The sequence below is a fragment of the Chiloscyllium punctatum genome, chromosome 2, assembly GCF_047496795.1.
Source record: "Chiloscyllium punctatum isolate Juve2018m chromosome 2, sChiPun1.3, whole genome shotgun sequence".
In the NCBI taxonomy this organism is placed as follows: Eukaryota; Metazoa; Chordata; class Chondrichthyes; order Orectolobiformes; family Hemiscylliidae; genus Chiloscyllium; species Chiloscyllium punctatum.
The window spans coordinates 37,665,596-37,688,636 of NC_092740.1; the positions used below are offsets into that span (position 1 = coordinate 37,665,596).

Consider the following 23,041-nt stretch of genomic DNA (forward strand, 5'->3'; position numbering starts at 1 on the left):
TGCTCTTTGGGAGGGTTTAAACAAATTCAACATGGGGGTGGAAACCTAAATTGTAGTTCCAGTGTCCAGGAGGTTGAGAGCAGTGCAGTCAGAGATGGAGTTTCAGAATCGCCAGAGTTCACTGGCAAGCAGGAAGGTGGTTTGAAGTGTGTCTACTTCAACACCAGGAACATCTGGAATAAGGTGGGCAAACTTGCAGCATGGGTTGGTACCTGGAACTTCAATGTTGTGGCCATTTTGGAGACATGGAAAGAGCAGGGACAGGAACGGTTGTTACAGGTTCCGGGATTTAGATGTTTCAGTAAGAACAGAGAAGATGGTAAAAAGAGGGGGGAGGTGTGGCATTTTTAGTCAAGGACAGTATTACGGTGGCAGAAAGGACATTTGAGGACTGATTGTATGGGCTGATAATAGAAACAGGAAAGGAGAGGTCACCCTTTTGGGTGTTTTTCATGCATCTCTGGAACTATTCAGAGATTAGATTAGATTAGATTACTTACAGTGTGGAAACAGGCCCTTCGGCCCAACAAGTCCACACCGCCCCGCCGAAGCGCAACCCACCCATACCCCTACATCTACCCCTTACCTAACACTATGGGCAATTTAGCATGGCCAATTCACCTGACCGGCACATCTTTGGACTGTGGGAGGAAACCGGAGCACCCGGAGGAAACCCATGCAGACACGGGGAGAACGTGCAAACACCACACAGTCGGTCGCCTGAGGCGGGAATTGAACCCGGGTCTCTGGCGCTGTGAGGCAGCAGTGCTAACCACCGTGCCGCCCACAAATGTAGAGGAAAGGATAGCAACCATGATTCTGGATAGGAGCATGAGTAACAGGGTACTTGAACTTTCCAAACATTGACTGGAAATACTACAGTTCAAATATTTTAGATGGGTCAGTTTTTGTCCAATGCGTGCAGGATGGTTTCCTAACTCTTTATGTAGACAAACCAACAATGGGAGAGGTCACATTGGATTTGGTACAGGGTAATTAACCTGGTCAGTTGTTAGATTTGGAGGTCGGTGAGCACTTGGGTAATAGTGACCACAATTCAGTTATGTTGACTTTAGCGATGGAAAGGAATAGGTATATACCACAGGGCAAGTGTTTGTGCTGGGGGAAAAGGCAATGACGACATGATTAGGCAAGATTTAGGATGGGGAAGGAAACCGCAGGAGATAGACAGAATTGAAATGTGGATCTTATTCAAGGAACAGCTACTGCTTGTCCTTGATAAGTGTGTTTCTGTCAAGCAGGGAGGAAGTGGTCAAGCAAGGGAGCTGTGGTTGACTAAAGAAGTTGAATCTTTTGTCAAGAGGATGAGACATGAAGGCTCAGTTAGCGTGCTTGAGAGTTACAAGTTTGGCAGGAAAGACCTAAAGAGAGAGCTAAGAGGAGCCAGGAGGGGACATGAGAAGTCATTGACAGATAGGATCAAGGAAAACCCTAAAAGCTTTCTACAGGTATATCACGAATTAACAGAATGACTACAGAAAGATTAGGGCCAATCAAGGATAGTAGTGGGAAGTTTTCCGTGGAGTCTGAGGAGATAGGGGAAGTGCGAAATGAATACTCTTCCTCTGCATTCACACTGGAAAAAAAACAATGCTGTCGAGGAGAATACGGAGATACTGACTACTGGACTAAATGGGATTAAGGTTCACAAGGAAGTGGTGTTGGCAATTCTGGAAAGTATGAAAATAGACAGGTTCCCTGGGGCGGACGGGATTTATCCTAGGATTCTCTGGGGAGCAAGGGAGGGGACTGCAGAACCTTTGGCTTTGATCTTTATGTCGTCATTGTCTACAGGAATAGTGCCAGAAGACTGGAGCAAATGTTGTCCCCTTGCTCAAGGAGGGGAGTAGAGACAACCCTGCTAATTATAGACCAGCGAGCCTTATTTTAGTTGTGGGTAAAGTGTTGGAAAAGGTTATAAGAGATAGGATTTATAATCATCTACAGGGGAATAAGTTGATTAGGGATAGTCAATACGGTTCTGTGAAGAGTGGGTCATGCCTCACAAACCTTATTGAGTTCTTTGAGATGGTGACTAAACAGGTGGATGAGGGTAAAGCAGTTGATGTGCTGTTTATGGATTTCAGTAAAGGCATTGGAGAAGGTTCCCCACAATAGACTATTGCAGAATATACGGAAGCATGGGATTGAGGGTGATTTAGTGGTTTGGATCAGAAATTGGCTTGCTGAAAGACGACAGAGGGCGGTGGTTGATGGGAAATGTTCAGCCTGGAGTTCAGTTACTCGTGGCGTACTGCAAGGATCTGTTTTGGGGCCACTGCTGTTTGTCATTTTTATAAATGATCTAGAGGAGGACACAGAAAGATAGGTTCGTAAATCTGCAGATGACACTAAGGTCGGTGGAGTCGTGGATAGTGCTGAAGGATGTTGTACATTAAAGATGGATATAGATAAGCTGCAGAGCTGGGCTGAGAGGTGGCAAATGGAGTTTAAATGCAGAAAAGTGGGAGGTGATTCACTTTGGAAGGAGCAATAGGAATAATGAGTACAGGGCTAATGGTAAGATTCTTGGTAGTGTAGATGAGCAGAGAGATCTGTGTCCATGCACATAGATCCCTGAAAGTTGCCACCCAGGTTGATAGGGTTGTTAAGAAGGCATACTGTGTGTTAGCTTTTATTGGTAGAAGGATTGAGTTTCAGAGCCACAGGGTCATGCTGCAGCTGTACAAAACTCTGGTGCGGCTGCACTTGGAGCGTTGCATACAGTTCAGGACATTGCATTATCGGAAGGATGTGGAGCTTTAGAAAGGGTGCAGAGAAGATATACTAGGATGTTGCCTGATATGGAGGGGAGGTCTTAGGAGGAAAGGCTGAGAGACTTGAGGTTGTTTTCATTAAAGAAAAAGAGGTTGAGTGGTGACTTAATTGAGACATATAAAGATAATCAGAGGGTTAGATAGGGTGGACAGTGAGAACTTCTTTCCTCAGATGGTCATGGCTGGCATGAGGGGACATAGCTTTAAATTTAGGGGTAAGAGATAGAGGACAGATGTCAGAGGCAGTTTCTCTATTCAGTTGTAGGGGCGTGGAATGCCCTGCCTGCAACAGTAGTCAACTTGCCAACTTTAAGGGCATTTAAAATGGTCATTGGATAAACATATGGATGAAAATGGAATAGCTTAGGATAGATAGGTTCCACAGTTCAGTACAACATTGAGGGCTGGAGGGCCTGTACTGCACTGTAATGTTCTACGTTCTAAGGATCCCACCAGATCATTAACAATGATTGGATTAAGAATCAAATTCACCATTTACATTTAATTTTTCTCTATAATACTTCATCCAGTACGTATCTGTAGTGAACTTTTATGGTGGTAGGACATTCAATGTCAAACTTTTGTAAGATGCATAGACACATGCCACAAGCCTTAGGGGAAAGACCCAAATTTTGAATCCATGTTTTACTATTTTGCATGCCTATCAAGTTATATCAATTGATTTGACAAGTCTTGATATTTTTATATTTATCCAGAGGCAACATCAGGAACCAAACTTTAAAAAAATAGGTGACCCAATAAAAGAATGGAACCGAACAGCCTGCACTTTGACAGCCAGATAGTCCAGATTCAGTCTCAATGTCAACTCAAGACATTCTGTTTGTTAATTACCTATTAATTGTAGGCCAAACAAACTAGATCTTGTGATCCTATTTTAAAAAGACCAAACTTGGGGATAAAATGAAAAGTTCTACATATGTAATGTGTAGATCTGCAAATAATTAAAATAGTCATTACCAACTTGTAAAGAGATGTATTTCTGTAGATTCTGCTTTAGTGTAACCAGAAACCTGAAAGTGTGTGGCCATGGTTTGTATCAGGTTAGCTCCCACTGTCTTGGGGAGACACACTTTCCCCACAAACAGGAAAATTACTGTTAGCTCAGCTGGTTAGAGTGCGGTACTAATAACACCAAGGTCGTGGGTTCAATCCCCACACTGACCAAGTGTAGGGCTAAGGTTTGCAATGCTGTGTCAGGGTTTGCGATTGCTTTGGGCGGCACGGTGGCACAGGGGTTAGCACTGCTGCCTCACTGCGCCAGAGACATGGGTTCAATTCCCGCCTCAGGCAACTGTCTGTGTGGAGTTTGCACATTCTCCCAGTGTCTGTAAGAGTTTTCTCCAAATGCTCCAGTTTCCTCCCACAATCCAAAAAATGTGCAGGTTAGGTGAATTGGCCATGCTAAATTGCCCATAGTGTTAGGTGAAGGGGTAAATATAGGGGAATGGGTCTGGGTGGGTCGCTCTTTGGAGGGTCAGTGTGAACTTGTTGGGCTGAAGGGCCTGTTCCCACATTGTAAGTAATCTAATCTATAATAACCACTCACCAAAACTGGATTTAAGTGACAACTGCCTCTGTATAACATTCTCATTCACACTCTGATAGCAACCAAAGCAAGCTGAGCTCCAATTGTATTATATTGGAAGAACTTTTTTCTCCATTGTTCTGTCATGGGATATGGAGGTTACTGGCAAAAATCAGCATTTTGTTTCTCCGTTCCTAACTGCCCTTGAACAGATTTGGTTTCTGAAATGACTTCGAAAGCCAGTGTGGGTATGGAGTCACACACCAGAAAAGCCGATTTCCTTTGCTAAACATGAATGAACCTTATTGGTTTTTATGACAATGGTTTCATGGTCACCATTGTAGAAATTTAACTCCAGATCTTTATTTAGTGGTAGGATTTGAAATTTGTTCTCATAGCATTAGCTTGGTCTTTGGAATACTTGTTAAGTGAATTATTCCAATCTTCCTTGTATCGGACTGTATACGAGGGAGGAAACACATTATCCCTTTCAATGCCATTCTGCACAAAGGCTGTCATCAGAAACATCAGATCCAAACCTTGAAGTGGGTGGAACTTAAAAACTTTCAATGGCAATTCCACCTTCACCAGTCTTTAATGGCCTATAGATGAATGACTGCCTCTTAACTCTGGTATTTTTGCAGCCCTATCACTATTCATTTTAACTACCCCATGCCTTTTTCGTAAAGAAGAGAAAGTGAGGACTGCAGATGCTGAAGATCAGAGTCAAGACTGCGGTGATGGGAAAGCACAACAGATCAGGCAGCAGTTGAGGAGCAGGAGAATCGATGTTTCGGACATAAACTGTTCATCAGGAATTTCCTGATGAAGGGTTTACGCCCGAAATGCGATTCTCCTGCTCCTTGGATGCTGCCTGACCTGCTGTACTTTTCCAGCACCATACACTCGACACATGGGGTAAAAAGCTATGTTCAGCCCAAAGTTGTGGCTGTGGCTGTGGCTGCATCTCGGCCATGTCGAGGTTGTCAGCCCTTGAGCCATCATAATTGCCTCAGATGTATGGAAAGGCTTTGCTCTTTGAAAAGTGAGCAGCTGTAGTAATGAACTCTCAAGGTATGGCTCATGCAGCAGATTTTTATTGGTTCTTTATCAGGTGAATCTTTCCTCTCAATACTTTGGAATACTTGGAGGGAAGGTTAAGCATGCCAAACCTGCTCAGTTTTGGAGCGCCCAGGCCTGAGCACATCCATTTCTGGCCAAGTCTTTACTTAGATGGCAAAGAGGGATGACATAGATGAAATCTTCAGGACTCAATGCCAGGGGCCACCTCTCAAATCTCTGGATGTCTGATGATATGGCACCATGATTTTACAAAGGTGGAAGTAAAAGCTTTCATATCCCTCTGTTTGCTAAATCAACCCAAGCAGTTGATGCGTCTGCCATCACTCCCACCTGCTCACATTCCCATATCTGAATCTTCTGCCATGCTGTTAGTGACCAGCATCTCTGCAGTTGACAAGACAGGGACAAGTAAATGTCTGCTAGGAAAGAAGATGTGGGGAAAGTGCATAGAATTTAACCCTCCAGGGAATGTGATACATAGATGGCAGATAGATGGGTGACAGTGAGGGGGACTGGGAGGAAGCAGCCAGTGCAGGGACCCCCTGTGGTCGTTCCCCTCAAGAACAAGTATACCGTTTTGGATACTTGTGGGGGGGGGGGGGGGGGGGGGGGGGGGGACTTACCAGGGGTAAGTAATGGGGCTCAGGCCTCTGGCACGGAGCCTGCCCCCGCTACTCAGAAGGGAAGGGTGGAGAAGAGCAGAGCAATAATAATTGGGGACTCGATAGTTCGGGGCACAGATAGGCGGTTTTGTGGGAACGAGAGAGACTCACGTTTGGTATGTTGCCTCCCAGGTGCAAGGGTACGTGATGTCTCTGATCGTGTTTTCCGGGTCCTTAAGGGGGAGGGGGAGCAGCCTGAAGTCGTGGTCCATATTGGCACCAATGACGTAGGTAGGAGGAGTGCTGAGGATGTTAGACAGGCTTTTAGGGAGCTAGGTTGGAAGCTCAGAGTTAGAACGAACAGAGTTGTCGTCTCTGGTTTGTTACCCGTGCCACGTGATAGAGAGTCGAGGAATAGGGAGAGAGAACAGTTAAATGCGTGGCTACAGGGATGGTGCAGGAGGGAGGGATTTCGGTACTTGGATAACTGGGGTTCTTTCTGGGGAAGGTGGGACCTCTATAAACAGGATGGTCTGCACCTGAACCTGAGGGGCACCAGTATCCTTGGGGGGAGGTTTGCTAGTGCTCTTGGGGGGGGGGGGGGGGGTTTAAACTAACTCTGCGGGGGCATGGGAACCCAGACTGTAGCTTTAGGGTGCAGGATCTGGAGTGTAGGGAGGTTCGGAATATGGCATCAATCTTAAAGGAGGGTGCCTGTAAACAGAAGAGTGGCTTGAAGTGTGTATACTTTAATGCCAGAAGTATACGAAATAAGGTAGGTGAACTCGCAGCGTGGGTTGGTACCTGGGACTTCGATGTTGTGGCTATTACGGAGACGTGGCTAGATCAGGGACAGGATTGGCTGTTGCAGGTTCCAGGGTTTAAATGTTTTAGTAGGGTCAGAGGTGGGGGTAAAAGAGGGGGGGGTGTGGCTTTGCTTGTCAAAGATAGTATTACAGCGGTGGAAAGGGAGATGGACGAAGATTTGCCATCTGAGGTAGTTTGGGTTGAGGTTAGGAATAGGAGAGGTGAGGTCACCCTGTTAGGAGTCTTTTACAGGCCTCCTAATAGTCCTAGAATCGTTGAAGAAAGGATTGCGAAGATGATTCAGGAGAAGAGTGACAGTAATAGGGTGATTGTTATGGGGGACTTTAACTTTCCTGATATTGATTGGGAAAGCTATAGCTCAAGTTCGTTAGATGGGTCAGTGTTTGTGCAATGTGTGCAGGAGAGTTTCCTGACACAATATGTAGATAAGCCAACAAGAGGTGAGGCCATACTGGATTTGGTTCTGGGTAACGAACCAGGCCAGGTATTAGAACTAGAGGTAGGTAAGCACTTTGGGGACAGTGACCACAATTCGGTGATTTTTACTCTAGTGATGGAGAGGGATAAGTGTGTACTACAGGGCAAGAGTTATAGCTGGGGGCAGGGAAATTATGATGCGGTGAGGCATGACTTAGGATGTGTGGATTGGAAAAGTAGATTCCAAGGCAAGAGCGTAATTGATATGTGGAACTTGTTCAAGGAGCAACTATTGAGTGTCCTTGATAAGTACGTACCTATCAGGCAGGGAGGAAAGGGTCGTGTGAGGGAGCCGTGGTTTAATAAGGAGTTGGAATCCCTTGTTAAATGGAAGAGGGCGGCCTTTGTAAAGATGAGGCGTGAAGGTTCAATAGGGGCAATTGAGAGTTATAAGGTAGCCCGGAAGGACCTGAAGAGAGAGCTAAGAGCAGCAAGGAGGGGACATGAAAGGTCCTTAGTTGGTAGGATTAGGGAAAACCCTAAGGCTTTCTATAGGTATGTTAGGAATAAAAGAATGACTAGGGAAGGAATAGGTCCAATCAAGGATAGTAATGGGAAGTTGCGTGTGGAGGCTGAAGAGATTGGGGAGGCGCTGAATGAATACTTTTCGTCAGTATTCACTCAGGAACAGGACATTGTTGTCGATATGAATACTGAGGCAGGAATAAGTAGAATGGATGGCTTTGAGATATGTAGAGAAGAGGTGTTGGAAATTCTGGCAAGGGTGAAAATAGATAAGTCCCCTGGGCCTGATGACATTTATCCTAGGATTCTCTGGGAAGCAAGGGAGGAGATTGCAGAGCCATTGGCCTTGATTTTTGCGTCCTCTTTGTCGACAGGAGTAGTGCCAGAGGACTGGAGGCTAGCAAACGTGGTTCCCTTGTTCAAGAAGGGGAGTAGGGATAACCCTAGTAACTATAGGCCAGTGAGTCTCACTTCTGTTGTGGGCAAAGTCTTAGAGAGAATTGTAAGGGATAGGATTTATGCACATCTGGATAAGAATGATGTGATCAAGGATAGTCAGCATGGTTTTGTGAAGGGCAGGTCGTGCCTCACAAACCTTATTGAATTCTTTGAGAAGGTGACTAAGGAGGTAGATGAGGGGAAAGCGGTAGATGTGGTATATATGGATTTTAGTAAGGCGTTTGATAAGGTCCTCCATGGTAGGCTACTGCAGAAAATACAGAGATATGGCATTGAGGGTGAGTTGGAGGTTTGGATTAGGAATTGGCTGGCTGGAAGAAGACAGAGGGTAGTAGTTGATGGCAAAGGTTCATCTTGGAGTGCCGTCACTAGCGGTGTTCCGCAAGGATCTGTTTTGGGACCATTGCTGTTTGTCATTTTTATAAATGACCTGGAGGAAGGGTTAGAAGGTTGGGTGAGCAAGTTTGCGGATGATACGAAAGTCGGAGGAGTTGTAGACAGTGAGGAAGGATATGGCAGGTTACAGCGGGATATAGGGAAGCTGCAGAGCTGGGCAGAAAGGTGGCAAATGGAGTTCAATGTAGCTAAGTGTGAAGTGATTCACTTTGGTAAGAGTAATAAAAAGATGGATTACTGGGCTAATGGTAGACTACTTGGTAGTGTGGAAGAGCAGAGGGATCTTGGTGTCCATGTACACAGATCTCTGAAAGTTGCCACCCAGGTAAATAGTGCAGTGAAGAAGGCATATGGCGTACTGGCTTTTATTGGTAGAGGAATTGAGTTCCGGAGTCCTGAGGTCATGCTGCAGTTGTATAAGACTCTGGTGCGGCCGCATCTGGAATATTGTGTGCAGTTTTGGTCGCCATACTATAGGAAGGATGTGGAGGCACTGGAACGGGTGCAGAGGAAGTTTACCAGGATGTTGCCTGGTATGGTAGGAAGATCCTATGAGGAAAGGCTGAGGCACTTGGGGTTGTTTTCATTGGAGAAAAGAAGGTTTAGGGGTGATTTGATAGAGGTGTACAAGATGATTAGGGGCTTAGATAGGGTTGACAGTGAGAACCTTTTTCCACGTATGGAGTCAGCTATTACAAGGGGGCATAGCTTTAAATTAAGGGGGGGTAGATATAGGACTGATGTTAGGGGTAGGTTCTTCACTCAGTGAGTCGTAAGTTCATGGAATGCCCTGCCAGTAGCAGTAGTGGACTCTCCCTCTTTATGGGTATTTAAGCGGGCATTGGATAGGTATATGGAGGATAGTGGGTTAGTGTAGGTTAGGTGGGCTTTGATCGGCGCAACATCGAGGGCCGAAGGACCTGTACTGCGCTGTATTCTTCTATGTTCTATTTCCACATATCGGAGTCCACAAGCGATCCCAAGTGAATATCTGTGCCTATAACTATGTCAGAGCCAGAATAGACAACTGCTTGGTGGACCATTTACATCCCGTGACCACAACCATCTTCCATCAATTGCACAGCATCAATTACAACATACGGCTCTAATTTGTAAACTTGGGGGTTGGTTTTTAATACCTCCTTGCATGAGCTTCTGTCTTTTATCAAGAACTGATCAGGGTCTAGAACATAGTCACTTTCAGTTGAAACTCCCTACCATTTGGAGTAGCAACAATCCTCTTGAAGCCGCTGACCAAAAAATCTCCATTACACATTCATATATTACAATGTTATTTCTGCCAACACAGAAAAAGTTCTTTACAGGAATTAACAAACTGTATTGCTTCAATCAACTATCTGTATGTGCTGTGGCATTTCTACTCTGCTATGCAAAGGAAGTGGAGGTTACAGTTAGGAGGTTTATTTCAAAACAGGCATTTGGCATGGAGTTTTCTCCATGGCAGTTCACCGAATTGACCACAATTAATTGCAGAGTGTGCCTGCACAGCTGCAACTCGTGTGCCTGCACAGCTGCAACTCGTGTGCTTAGAAAAAAAATCCATGTTTTATATCCATGTAAGGATGTTATAGTTCATGGTTATAGTTGTTGTTTCATTATCAGAGGACAGTACTTGTCAATTTCTTCAAACCCATGCTGATGTATGATCACCAGCTGTAGATGGAAATGGGAAGATTGAAGGAAATCCCCGTGGGTCTCTGACTCAGGTCGGGGTTGGCCATTAATAAATCCAGATAGAAGTTGTTTGGCTTGAAAGTCTCTTCGGCATCCAGGTGATGTGTAGTGGTAGTGACCCTACCTCTAGGCAAGGAGGCCCAGATTTAAGTTCCACCAATTCCAGAGGTGTCATAACAACTCTGAACAGATTGATGAGAAAATAAAAACCTACCTAGTTTCCTTCAACACCCTTCATGACCACTGGGTTTCAAGGGGATGGAGTGCAACAGCATATCTGGAAATACTATATAATTCAATTTGTTAACTAAAGCTTTTGTTTTTGCTCAAGTATCAATGAGCAGCAGCTTTCGCTATATTAGAAACTTGCTAGTTGGAGCAAAAGAAATGTAAAAAGGAACAGACTAACAGTGGGGATGAAGAGGTTGATGTTTGTAGTATGGATCTCTTTAAAGGGTCTAAAGGTTGATTTCTGTGCAGACCTTCACCATCTTTATGTACAGACCATGAGATGAGCAGAAATAGGCCATTCAGCCCAACAAGCCTGCTCTATTATTCATTAAGATCATGGCTGATCTGATAACCTTTAATGCCACTTTGCCTTTTCCCCATAACTCTTTATGATCAAAAGTCTGCCTAAATCAGCCTTGAATATACTTAAAAACCCAGCCTTGACTCCTGTGGTAAAGGATTCCAGAGATTCATTATCTTCAGAAAAGAAATTCCTTATTTGCCCTAACCGTATGACCCCACATTCTGAGATTCTGCCATAAGACGTAAGAGCAGAAATTAGGCCATTTGGCCCTACAGGTCTGCCCTGCAATTCCATCACAGCTTACAAGTTTCTCAAATCCATTCTTCCACTTTCTCCCCTTAACTCTTAGTCCCTATGACAGTCAAAAACTTATCTCGGTCTAAAATATACTCAAAGGCCTGGCTGCCACAGACTTCTGTGGCAATGAATTTCATAGGTTCACCACACTCTGGCTGATGAAGTTTCTCCTCATCTCCATTCTAAAGGGTCTTTACCAAAGTGCATGATCTCTCGCTTTCCCACATTATACTCCATCTGGCACTTCTTTGCCCACTCACCTACTGCAGCCTCCCTGTCTCAATATTACCTGCCCCTCCACCTCTCTTTGTATCATCTGCAAACTTAGCCAAAATGCCCGCAGTTCCTTCATCCAAATCATTAATGCATTAAGTGAAAAGTTGTGGTCTCAACACTGTTCCTTGCAGAATACCACTTGTCACCAGCTGCCATCCCAAGCACAGTTTTATCCCTATTCTTTGTGCCAGACAGCCAATCTTCGATCCATGCTAATACCTTGCCTGTAATACCACAGACCCTTAGTCAGGTGGGAGAAAGAGGACTGCAGATGCTGGAGGTCAGAGTTGAGAGTGTGGTGTTGGAAAAGCATAGCCAGTCAGGCAGCATCTGAGGAGCAGGGGAATCGCCGTTGAGCATAAGCTCTTCTTCATTCCTGATGAAGAGCTTATGCTCAAAATGTCGATTCTCCTGCTCCTCAGATGCTGTTTGACCAGCTGTGTTTTTCCAGCACCACACTCTCAACCCTTATCTTAGTCAGCAACCTCCTATGCAGCACTTTGTCAAAGGCCTACTTGAAGTCCGGGTAGATAACATCCATTAGCTCTCCTTGGTCTAACCTACTTGTTACCACCTCATATTTCTAAGATTTTTCAGGCATGATCATCCCCTGATGAAACCATGCTGACTTTGCCCTATTTTACCAGGCACTTCCAAGTATTCAAAACTCTCATCCTTCATAATGGACTCCAAAATTTTATCAATGACCAACGTCAGGCTAATCAGCCTGTAATTTCCCGTCTTTTGTCTTATTCCCTTTTTAAACAAGGGATTTTTCCAGTTACATAAGCAATTTTCCAGTCCTCTGGGACCTTCTCTGACATCAGTGATTCTTGAAAGATCACCACTAACGCCTCCACCATGTCTTCAGTTACCTCCTTCAGAACCTTTGAGTTGTCATCCATCTGGTTCAGGTGATTTATTCACCTTCAGACCTATCATGGTGATGGCCACCATAGTCACCTCTATCCCTCCGACTCATGAATTTTTGGAATATTACTCATGTTTTCCACTGAAGACTGAAGCAAAGTACTTGCTCAGTTCCTTTGCTTCCCAATTACTACTTCTCTAGTGTCATTTTCCAATTGATATATATCTAAACAAACTCTTATGTTCTTTTATACTACTAGCTAGCTTTTCCTCAGTTTTAGTCTTCTCTCTCCTCTTTTTTTGTTATTCTCATTGTCTATGTAGGCGTATGTTCACAGACTTTCCCCACAAGGAGGAAAGGACCACTAACTTTCTACTCATCAAGCCCCCAAAAATAACCTTGTGTGTGTTCTAAAAAAGTAATCTCTCATTCCAAACTCCACACTGATTTCTAGAAAATAACAGATATTCCGTTTTGTTACATCTGATTTGAAGTAGTGAGATGTTATCAAACAATCTACGTACCTGGTGTCATTCTAAGCATCTCAAGATTTGGGCTGATTGGTTTTTCTGACTTTCTCTGGCTGTTTTCAACACTAGAGCTGTACAACATGGAACATTTATTTAATAAAAAACAAAGAGGAGACTCATTTTACTTAATTAGAACTGTAGATGCTGAATATTTAACAAAAGAAGCATGTTGGAGCAACATCACAGCAAGTCTGGAAGGATCTGTTTTCTGTATACAGAGTTAACATTTGAAGTCCAATGATTGTTCATTACATTCCCATTGTAAAGCTATCAGGACTGATTTTAACCTTGAATCAGTAACAATGGCAGCAAGTCGGTGCAGTGGGTTGGGTTGCTTACTTTTCTTAAAGTTTGTGTAATGAGTGACTGAGCCATTAGTGCTAATTTCCCATCATCAAAAGTTAAAAATCAGTGCTAAGACTCTTACCAAGTAACTTCAAGGGCACAGACTACAAACAGTGGATAGAAATGATGTGTAGGTATATGGATAAAAGGAGAGAGATTGGCACTAGATAATAGAACCAGCACTGTCACAAACTCAAATGAACATAAAAATTCCCTTAGCTTGAAAAATGCTCTAAGTAATGATGAAGTGTGATTTCCCCAAACGTGGGATATTGTGTGACATCTGGGTTTGTGTTGATTATATAATAGCACATAAAACACCAGGGGAGAAATCAGAAAATGTCTGCCATTTATTCAAAAAGTGATAGTAATCAGGCGACAACATTTTCTTATACTTCATGGGCATGGCAACAAACAAGTAAAATTTGACTTAAATTGGACATGGCATTAATTTGAAAAATTGGCTTCTCAAGCCAGAGATTAACAATTCCCACTAGTCTCCTGGATTAAAGGTCAGTGGGCTTTGCAAGCCCATTCTATCTTCCATTGCACGCACACAAAAAAAAGGAATCGGTTATCCTAATCAGGAAACTGAGTATTATCCATGACCAATTTAAAATTCTGCTGCATCTGAGATTCTAATACATTTGAGGATGAGCCACATGAAAGACTGTTTATTAAATTCACAGCCATGGTCATTCAGGCAAAATCCTGAGAAATGTAAATTGTTAAACGGTTAATGGGTAAAAGAAAATGAGTGTTCAATAGTTTCTCATATTGGAATAGTAGTAGTACTGAATGGGTCTCTCTGTACTGACTGTTGGGCTGTCAAACTTGCTAATTGATACGTTATCCTAACACAAAATGTTCAAACAAGCAGATGGAGCCAAAACATATGCATTAGATTCAGTGAGGATAGCTCATGTCAGACTGAGATGGACAATAGAAATGCAGACAGAAAAATTACAGGTGAATTTTCAACCAAATGAATGTAAAGTGATTGTGCATGGGAAAGAAAAAAGGCAGTAATGATGCTGAAAGGTAAAGGTATAGCTAAAAGAGGGCTCTCAAACTCGATGTTAAATTTGCTCAGCTAATGCAAAATAGTAATGACTGAATCAACATCAGAGCTACATGACTGAAACGAAGTGCAAGTGGCAAATGTTTCAATCAAACTGTACTAATAATTCTCTGGTGAGACAGCATCAAGAGTGTCTCCTATGCTGATTAGGAAAAGATTCACAACTGGAGAAAAAGAATAGCAAAGTCTGGAGAGAAAAAACTTAAGAGGGTGATTTTACTGCTGCTCATTCAAGGTTGCATTTTGAAGATGCTGCTGAATGTGCTTTTAGAATGTAATGCTACATTCAATAAAAAAAAGGGAGCAAAGCCAGTATCCTTGGATCAAATGTTGCTGTTGATTAATACATACAAAGCACACATTTGACAAATGACTTTTTTTAAAATTTGGACATGCTTAAGGACAATAGGTTCTCCATATAATAGAAACTGCAGTGCAGAAGGCAATTTGTTCAGCGTTTGAAAGGCTTTGATGTGGTAAAGCTTTATACAAATCCAATAAAAATATTTAAAGATTAGCAAGACTGACTTCAGCAAACAGTTAGGCTTTTCACTGATTTTCCATAGTTAACTGCAGTACTTACATCAGATGATTCAATGTGTTTGAAATCAGGGGAGTCACCAATCGCTGCCGTGGAATAAAAGCTGTCCTGCCTTTGAGATTAGGAGTGCTCATGTTTTCCATTCTGTTCGCAAGGAGTTGCTGAGACTGCATTTTTGCTTCTATTTGGAGGTTCTTGCATGGGGTGCCAGCTAATTCTTGAATTTTGTTTGTTCTAGGAGTAGGAACCATAATGCAGTACCGTGACCAACTATCCTATAAAAACAACAAACTATTTAAATCGATATAAATTCCTTATTAAAAATTGAAACTTATGCATTGGGTTACTGAGAGTAAGTTGCAGTGAAAAACAGAACACTAAAATTATGCACCTGTACAGACTGTTTAATTCAATCGGTGGAGGTATTGTAACATTTGTACTAAGTAAGTTGGCGACTGTTTGTGTAGATGGGTTAATTTCTGTCTGTTTACTCGTCCTATTGGAAGAGGAGCCACTTAGCTTACAGCAGAGAATGTGGTCATTTGATCATTCAGGGAAAGAGCTGCCCAATTAGTTACACACCCATTTCTTTTTCATAACACTGTAAAGTTGTCATTTTTCAAGTACATATCAAACTATTTCAAAAATACTATCAAATCTACTTTCATAACATTTTCAGGCAGAGAACTCCAAATATAACAACACACAAAAATAATTTCTCTCCAACCCTCTGGTTTATTTGCCACTTACCTTAAACCTATGTCAATTGGTTACTGATTGGTCTCATAGTGGAAATATGTTTTTCATTATTTTCTCCGAATGGGGAGTTTTTACATCTCTGGATGATACTTCATAAAATAAAATGACTTAATAATTTTGAACCTCTATTAAATCTTCCCTTATGTTCTCCATCCAAGGAAACAATCCCAGCTTCATTAGTCTCAGAAGGTTCAATAATTTAAGTAATTGAAAAGATACTTGCAGCACCTGAAAATTGGGAGGAATTCTGGCAAAAATATTTTACTCTTTAACACCATACCATGCACTGCATCAAAATCTCAAATATAATAATGCCAGCAATAATCAGTTAATTAAACAAAACAGAATACATTTTTATTTCCAAATAAGGCAATGTTACAATTAAATTATAATGAATTGTAATATTTTTACCAGCACATTTTTTTTGCCAGAACCATGTGGGATACCTTGGGTAGATTCACTACCACCAATCCTTCTTACTGGTATTAATCAAGCTACTGATGCCAAGGATACCCATACAATATCTTAAGTTCAAAACAGGCTCTAACTTGATTACACAGTAAAAGGTTTATTACATTTACTTAGCAACAAGCTACATTATATCAAAGATACACGATTGTCTCGTGAGGCATCGGGCTCAACTTAAGAGAAAGTACACATTATTATTTCCATCATACACTGTTGGCACTAAGAACATACGCTGGAGGCTGGTAGCGCAGACTAGAGTCCCTTACATCCTGATGGATGGAGCTACTTATGACATCAGTTAACACTTTCTGCTCTTAACCACCTTGTCAAACAAGAATAGTTAGATAAAAGTTACGAATGCAGTCATTACCAGAAACTAAGATCGAGACAGTCAGACCATATCCTGAAATACCAACAACTTGACATCGTTTGCAATGGTTAGCATATGCACCAATTCTGCATTTTAGAAACTGGGAAATACTGGAAGTAGACGGCTGGCCTGTGAGTGACAATTTAGATTAATGTTTCAAATATAATTAAACCCTGGAAAATAAACAAACATTCCGTATTGGGGGTGGGCGGAGTGTTACCATGGTCCTGTTTTTATAACCCCCTATACGATTTTATCTCCCGCTTTCCACCACTCTGCACCTGAATTTCTGATTGCCAGTTTGCAAAGCCCGCTGTGTGATAGGGTTTTTTTCTGTAAGAAATAAAACGCACCACAGTTTAGAGACTTCCCCTTCCCCAGCCCCCAGACCTTATCTTATGCAGCACCAGGATAAACTGTTTCCTGAAGTTTAGCTCATGTTGTAGCCCAAGTGGAAGCCGACCCGAATCTTGTCCGGGGCCCAGTAACCAGCTCAACCCTCCTCACTGAATTGCTCAAACTGCTCCCGCTTCAAGTTGATCCCCAAATCAAATTGAAATGACCGGGTTGGTTAGACCTAAGTAATTGAACGAGCACAGTATCCATCGATTCCACCCGCAATCGATTCAGTAGGCGTGCTGTGATCGACGTGTCCAGGAGCCAAACAGAGGTCAGGACCGGCCCGCCAATAGACCAATCACGCCGTGGATGGGCGGAACCAGGACCAATGGCAGTTGAAAAGTTCCGCGCGCTGCCTTCCTAAAGCTGGATCCCGGGAGTAATCCATAGAATGGAGTAAGAGAATCGTTCACTTTATTGAATTGAGTATGATATGATTACTGGGCACATTTTTCTCCCCTCTTTGGATTGGAGATGATTGGGTTGGAGTTTCACCATTTCCCCTTTGGGATTTGTTTTCGGGTGCTGCTCGTCCTCCTCCAGGTCTTGAGAAGTGGGACGATGAGCGCTAGTCAGTAATCGCACTCTCCATTCGGACAGAAAGCTGGAGAATGCTGCAGAAATAAACAATGGCGTTTGCCATTACTGGTGCACAACGTGCCCTCTCGTTTCCTCCAGCAATTTCAAAGGAAGAAGGAACCCTGAGTTCCAGTGAGCCCAGAAATATTTGGAGCGATGCATTTCTTTCACTGTGAACAAACCACACTTGGTTTTTACACTGCACCCTACAAATTGCACCATTCGTATGTTGTAAAGGTGAATGATAATGGTCCAGGGAGGGGAATGTTACATGTGTTGTTTTATTAATGTTCTGTGAATTAACTCAAGTGGTAAAAGAGTAAGTGACTGCGAAGGAAATAGTCTCAATTAGAGACAACCGGTTTACATAAAGGGGATCAAAGAGAAAAGAGTAAAGCAACAAAATCAAAATAAAAGCATAAACACTTTAAAAAAAACTCATCCTTGTGATGAATTTGTAGAAGGCTACTTGTGCGAAATGAAATTACATGATAGTTATGATCAGTAACAGTGGAACTGCTTTTACCAGCAACCAAAAACAGAAATTGCTGGAAAGTCTCAGGTCTAGAGCATCTGTGGAGCGAAATCAGAGTTAATGTTTCGGGTGACCCTTCTTCAGAACTGATGATGGCTAGGAAAAATAGCTTTTGTGCAGAAGATTGGGGGGAGCGGTGAAGGAGAGAAAGGGGTAAGGAGTAAACAATAGGTGAAATAGACCCAGAAAGAGAGAACAGTTGGACAGACAAAGGAATGGATAATGGTCAGCGTTGGGGAATGAAAAGCTGCTAATGGGGGCTTGTCATGGGTGGTCCCTCACAGATAAAGATGAGTCTCTTCCACTCTCAGGGTGAGTCCATAAGTGGCTGTATAAACTTATACGGCGAGCCCGGGCTCTGTTACACTTGGGGCAGAAGATGTTCATTGGTGCAGTAGCATGCTCCTTTTGCTGTTTTCACCTCGCTTCCTTTTTTTTCCCCCCATGACTAGTCTGAAGCTGTTTAATGCCTTCCCAGATGCTCCTCCTCCATTTTGCACAGTCTTGGGTTAGTGATTCCCAGATGTCTGTGGAAATGACACACTTTGCATGTGAGGCCTTGAGGGTATCACTGAAGTGCTTCCTCTGTCCACGTGGGGCTTGTCTGCTGTTTCAAAGTTGGGAGTAGAGGATCTGCTTGGGGAGTCTCATGTAAGCCATATAGATGATGTGGTCAGCTGATGAAGGGTGGTCAGTGTCTCGATGCTGGGGATGTAGGCCTGGTCGAGGACTCTGCCGTTGGTGCATCTTTCTTCCCAGTGAATTCACAGGACTTTGCCCAAGCAGCGTTGGTGGTATTGCCCCAGTGCCTTGAGGTGTCTGCTGTAGACAGTCCACCTCCCAGAGCCAAATAAGAGTATGGGAACCACCATAGCTCTGTAAATCATGATCTTGGTATCGGATGTGATGTTGTTGTTCTTGAACATTATTATTGTACTGTGTAATAGTAGACCATGTAATAACAAGGCCTAATGTGTAGGGTTTAGGGGTAAGGACATGGGAGAAGGTGCCTCAAGCCCTAAGATTGTTGAACCTGATATTGAGACCAGAAGGCTGTCGAGTTCCCAAGCTGAAAAGGAGATGCTCTTCTTTCAGCTTGCACTGAGCTTCACTGGAGTACTGCAGCAAGCCTGAGACAGAGATGTTGGCCAGGAAACAAGGTAGTGCGTTCAAGTGACAGCAGCTGGAAGCTCAGGGTCTTCTTTGCAGACAAAATGTAGGTGTTCTGTGAAGTGGCTACCCGCCCTATTCTTCATTTTCCCAATGTATAGTCAAGGTATCTGTAAGAGTCAGTTGACTATACATTCTCACACCCTATTTCCTGTAAAGATCCTATTCCATTTTCTCAGTTCCTCCGTTTCAGTTGCATCTCTTCTGATGATGCCAACTTCAACAATGGGGCCTCCCAAAATGTCCACCCTCTTCCTCACCCAAGAATGCTCCAGCACCGAAGTGCTCAGCCAGATCCGACCCATCTCCCGCATTTCATCCCTTACCCCCGTCTTCCCTCCCACAACAGCGATAGGGTCTCCATTGTCCTCACTTACCATCTCATCAGGATCCACATCCCAATGATCATTAGCTGCCATTTCCGTCACTAAGCGCATATTCCTTTCCTTTCCCCTCCCTTGTAGGACTTCCACAAAGACCATTTCTTCCCATACACCTTGGTGCACTCCTCCTTCATCCTCAACACCCCCCTCCCCAATAGCTCCACAGAATCTTCCCCTGCAACCACACAATATGTAATACCTGCCTGTTTACTTGCTCCCTCTTCCATATCCAAACTTATCTTCCAGGTGAAGCAGTGCTTTACCTGTACTTCATTCAATCCAGTCTACTGATTTCACTGCTCACAATGTGGTGTCCTCTACATTGACTATTAGACAATACAAATAAGGTAGAGAGGCCCACTGCTGCAGATGTGTGTAATAACAGCTTTTAACAGGTTGATTAGAAAAATAGGTTAAATTTTTAAAAAATAAATAACATAGGCAAATAATAAAATGTTGCACCTGTGGAGGTATCCAAAACTAAAAATTATAAATAATGTTTATGAATTAATAAATCCAGTAATGAATTTAGAAGCACAACCCTACCATTGGAGCAGTTGAGATGAATAGCATAGCTGCATTTAAAAGGAAGCCGAAAAAGTATATGAAAGAGAAAAGATTGAACAATTGTCTAATCAGGTAAGATACGGTTGTGTGGGTGAAAGCTTGTGTCAAAAGTAAATAAAACCAAAACAGTTGGGTGGATTGATCAGTACTTGTGCTGTAAGTACTATGTAATTAACTGGATCAAATCAGCTAATAATTTATTTGTGAAAAAGTGGAACTCGTAGCTCCTATCTTCACAAATTGTTGCATGTTTAATCAGCTAGTGATGAGTCCTGTGCATTAGTGGTATTCTTCCAGCAAGCGCTAGCCCTCCTGTCTGTACAGATGCTGACTGACTCTTAGAATGTTTTGTATTTCTTTTTCACATGTTGCTTAAACCTTTTTACAGTTTCTAAATTTGTTATAAAAGGAGATGCAATTTGAAGACTGTGTGGTCTAGTAATATAGTCAATTGTATGATTGCGTACAAATCAATTGAAGAAACTCATTGACATTTTTAAAAAATAGGTTTAGTAAAGCAGCCTTATTGTTGCGATCTTAATAATAAGAATGTTGACAGAAGAAAAAGTATGGACTTGGTTGAGATTTGAAGAATTTTTTAAATTCCAGCTTGATCGTAAACTAGGGAATTATAATAACTGGCTTACATACATCAACATTCTCCAAACAACAGTGAGAAGAAATTTTGAAATAACTTCGTTTTGGTCGTGTTTTTGAAGGATAAATTCCTGTTTTGGTGTTGGCTGTGGCTGTGATGGTTTCTGCATCAGACTATTTTTGATTCATACATGAATGTCACTGACTAGGTCTGCGTTAGCTACCCAACCCCAATTATCTTGAGAAATGACAATGAGGCTACTCATCCCTCATTATGTTGAGAAGATGACATAAGTGCCTTTTATACCCTGCAAACAATATGGCCTGTAGGTATGTATCTCATTTGTTGTTCAGAAGAAAGTTACTGTGTTTTTACCAGCAATACCTGGATAAATGTGAGGTGATGCATTTTGGAAGGTCGAACTTGAAAGTTGAATATAGGATTAAAGACAGGATTCTTGGCAGTGTGGAGAAACAGCGGGATCTTGGTGTGCAGGTACATAGATCCCTTAAAATTGCCACCCAGGTGGACAGGGTTATTAAGAAAGCATATGGTGTTTTGGCTTTCACTAATAGGGGGATTGAGTTTAAAAGCCACGAGATCTTGTTGCAGCTCTACAAAACTTTGGTTAGACCGCACTTGGAATACTGTGTCCAGTTCTGGTCGCCCTATTATAGAAAAGATGTGGATGCTTTGGAGAGGGTTCAGAGGAGGTTTACCAGGATGCTGCCTGGAATGGAGGGCTTGTCTTACGAAGAGAGGTTGACTGAGCTCGGACTTTTTTCATTTGAAAAAAGAAGGAAGAGAGGGGACCTAATTGAGGTGTACAAGATAATGAGAGGCATAGATAGAGTTGATAGCCAGAAACTTTTCCCCAGGGCAGAAATTGTTAACACGAGGGATCATAGTTTTAAGCTGTTTGACGGAAAGTATAGAGGGGATGTCAGAAGCGGGCTCTTTACGCAGAGAGTTGTGAGAGCATGGAATGCGTTGCAAGCAGCAGTTGTGGAAGCGAGGTCATTGGGGATATTTAAGAGACTGCTGGACATGCATATGGTCACAGAAATTTGAGAGTTTGTACATTAGGTTTACCTCACATGAGGATCAATGGTCGGCACAACATCGCGGGCTGAAGGGCCTGTTCTGTGCTGTACTGTTCTATGTTCTAATAGTGAAGGAGCAACAATGTTGTTCCAAATCAAGATGGTGTGTGGCTTGGAGGGAAGCTTGTGGACTGAATTGTTGCCATGATTTTACTGCCCTTGATCTTCTAGCTGGTAGAGGTTACTGATTTAGAGGGGCCGTCAAAGGAGGTTTGACAATTTGCAGCAGTGCATTTTGTAGATGGTACACTGTATGTCAGTGATAGAGAGAGAATGTGTTTAAGATGGTGAATGAGGTGTGCAATAAGCTTAGTTCTTTGTGGTATTGAGCTTCTTGAGTATTTTTGCAGATGCACTCATCCAACAAGTGGAGAACATTCTATTGTGTTCAAAATGTTAACTTGTAGATGGTGAACAGGCTTTGGAGAGGAAAATTACCAGCATCTGACATACAGTTAATAGAGAAAGTATTTTTGGTCAAGGTTAACCTTCTAGGATGTTGGTGGTGGAATAGTAAATTATGGTAATGCCATTGAATGTCAAGGGGGGATGCTTAGATTTTCTCTTCAGAGCACCTGTGTGGCACATGTTATCAGTCACTTAACACCCAAACGTAAATATGTCCAGGTGTTGCCACATTTGGCATGTGATAGTTCAGCACCTGAAGTGACATCAGTGGTACTGAACACTGCAAACATCACCATTTCTGACCTTCTGATGGAGGGAATGCTATTAATGAAGCAGCTGATGTTATGTTCAAGACACCACAGTCTCCTTGTCTCCAGTTTTTGTTTTGGTGAATATCTGATGAGTAATACCCTTCAACACTGGTAGTCAGTGCATGCTACTACACAGACATCTTCTATTTCACATATCCAGTTGCATGACTTTTAGAATTTGTAGAATGGTAGCTCACTACCTTTTCTTCTATCCTCCCAATTAGGAAACGCTCAGTTTCCACAAAAACTGATTGTGATTCACTCTGCATTCTTAAAAATTTCATATTCTTGGTTTTCAATCTTGTGATATTTGTTCTCTCTTTTATTAGTTCTGAAGCAGACACACAAGTTCTTCAGGAGCTTGGTTCTTCCTGCATGAAACTTGGACAGTTAGCACTTGACAACTTCCATGTAGCACCAGCAGTTGATCAAAAACATCCTGTTGGAATGAATTCCATTTTACACCTCATGTGGTGAGTAATAGCTGTGCATTTATGTAAAGTATGGTTAATTTTCTACAACATTTTTTCATTGTAAAAATATTAGAATATACTTTTGCTATGAAG

The 23,041-nt window shown here is 42.5% G+C and overlaps 2 protein-coding genes across 7 annotated transcripts in view; one reads left to right on the plus strand and one right to left on the minus strand.

The window, feature by feature from the left end:
• Window positions 1-16,974, minus strand: part of LOC140496329 (uncharacterized) — a 73,130-nt gene extending 56,156 nt beyond the window's left edge. For 2 of the 6 annotated variants that reach the window (XM_072595982.1, XM_072595943.1), the window contains exons 1-3: window positions 16,813-16,974; window positions 14,868-15,100; window positions 12,853-12,929 (exon numbers count right to left, since the gene is read on the minus strand). In XM_072595982.1, the coding sequence (XP_072452083.1) occupies window positions 12,853-12,929; window positions 14,868-15,076 (286 nt within the window). In that variant the 5' untranslated portion in view covers window positions 15,077-15,100; window positions 16,813-16,974. Of the gene's footprint in view, window positions 1-12,852; window positions 12,930-14,867; window positions 15,101-16,422; window positions 16,755-16,775 lie in introns of those variants that run through there. The other 4 variants (XM_072595976.1, XM_072595968.1, XM_072595950.1 and 1 more) reach the window with 4 other exon arrangements.
• Window positions 16,975-17,117: 143 nt separating this feature from the next.
• cenph (centromere protein H) overlaps window positions 17,118-23,041 on the plus strand; it is a 40,142-nt gene continuing 34,218 nt past the window's right edge. The window contains exons 1-2 of the mRNA XM_072596006.1: window positions 17,118-17,217; window positions 22,805-22,948. Coding sequence (XP_072452107.1) covers window positions 17,213-17,217; window positions 22,805-22,948 — 149 coding nt within the window. The 5' untranslated portion in view covers window positions 17,118-17,212. The remainder of the gene's footprint in view (window positions 17,218-22,804; window positions 22,949-23,041) is intronic.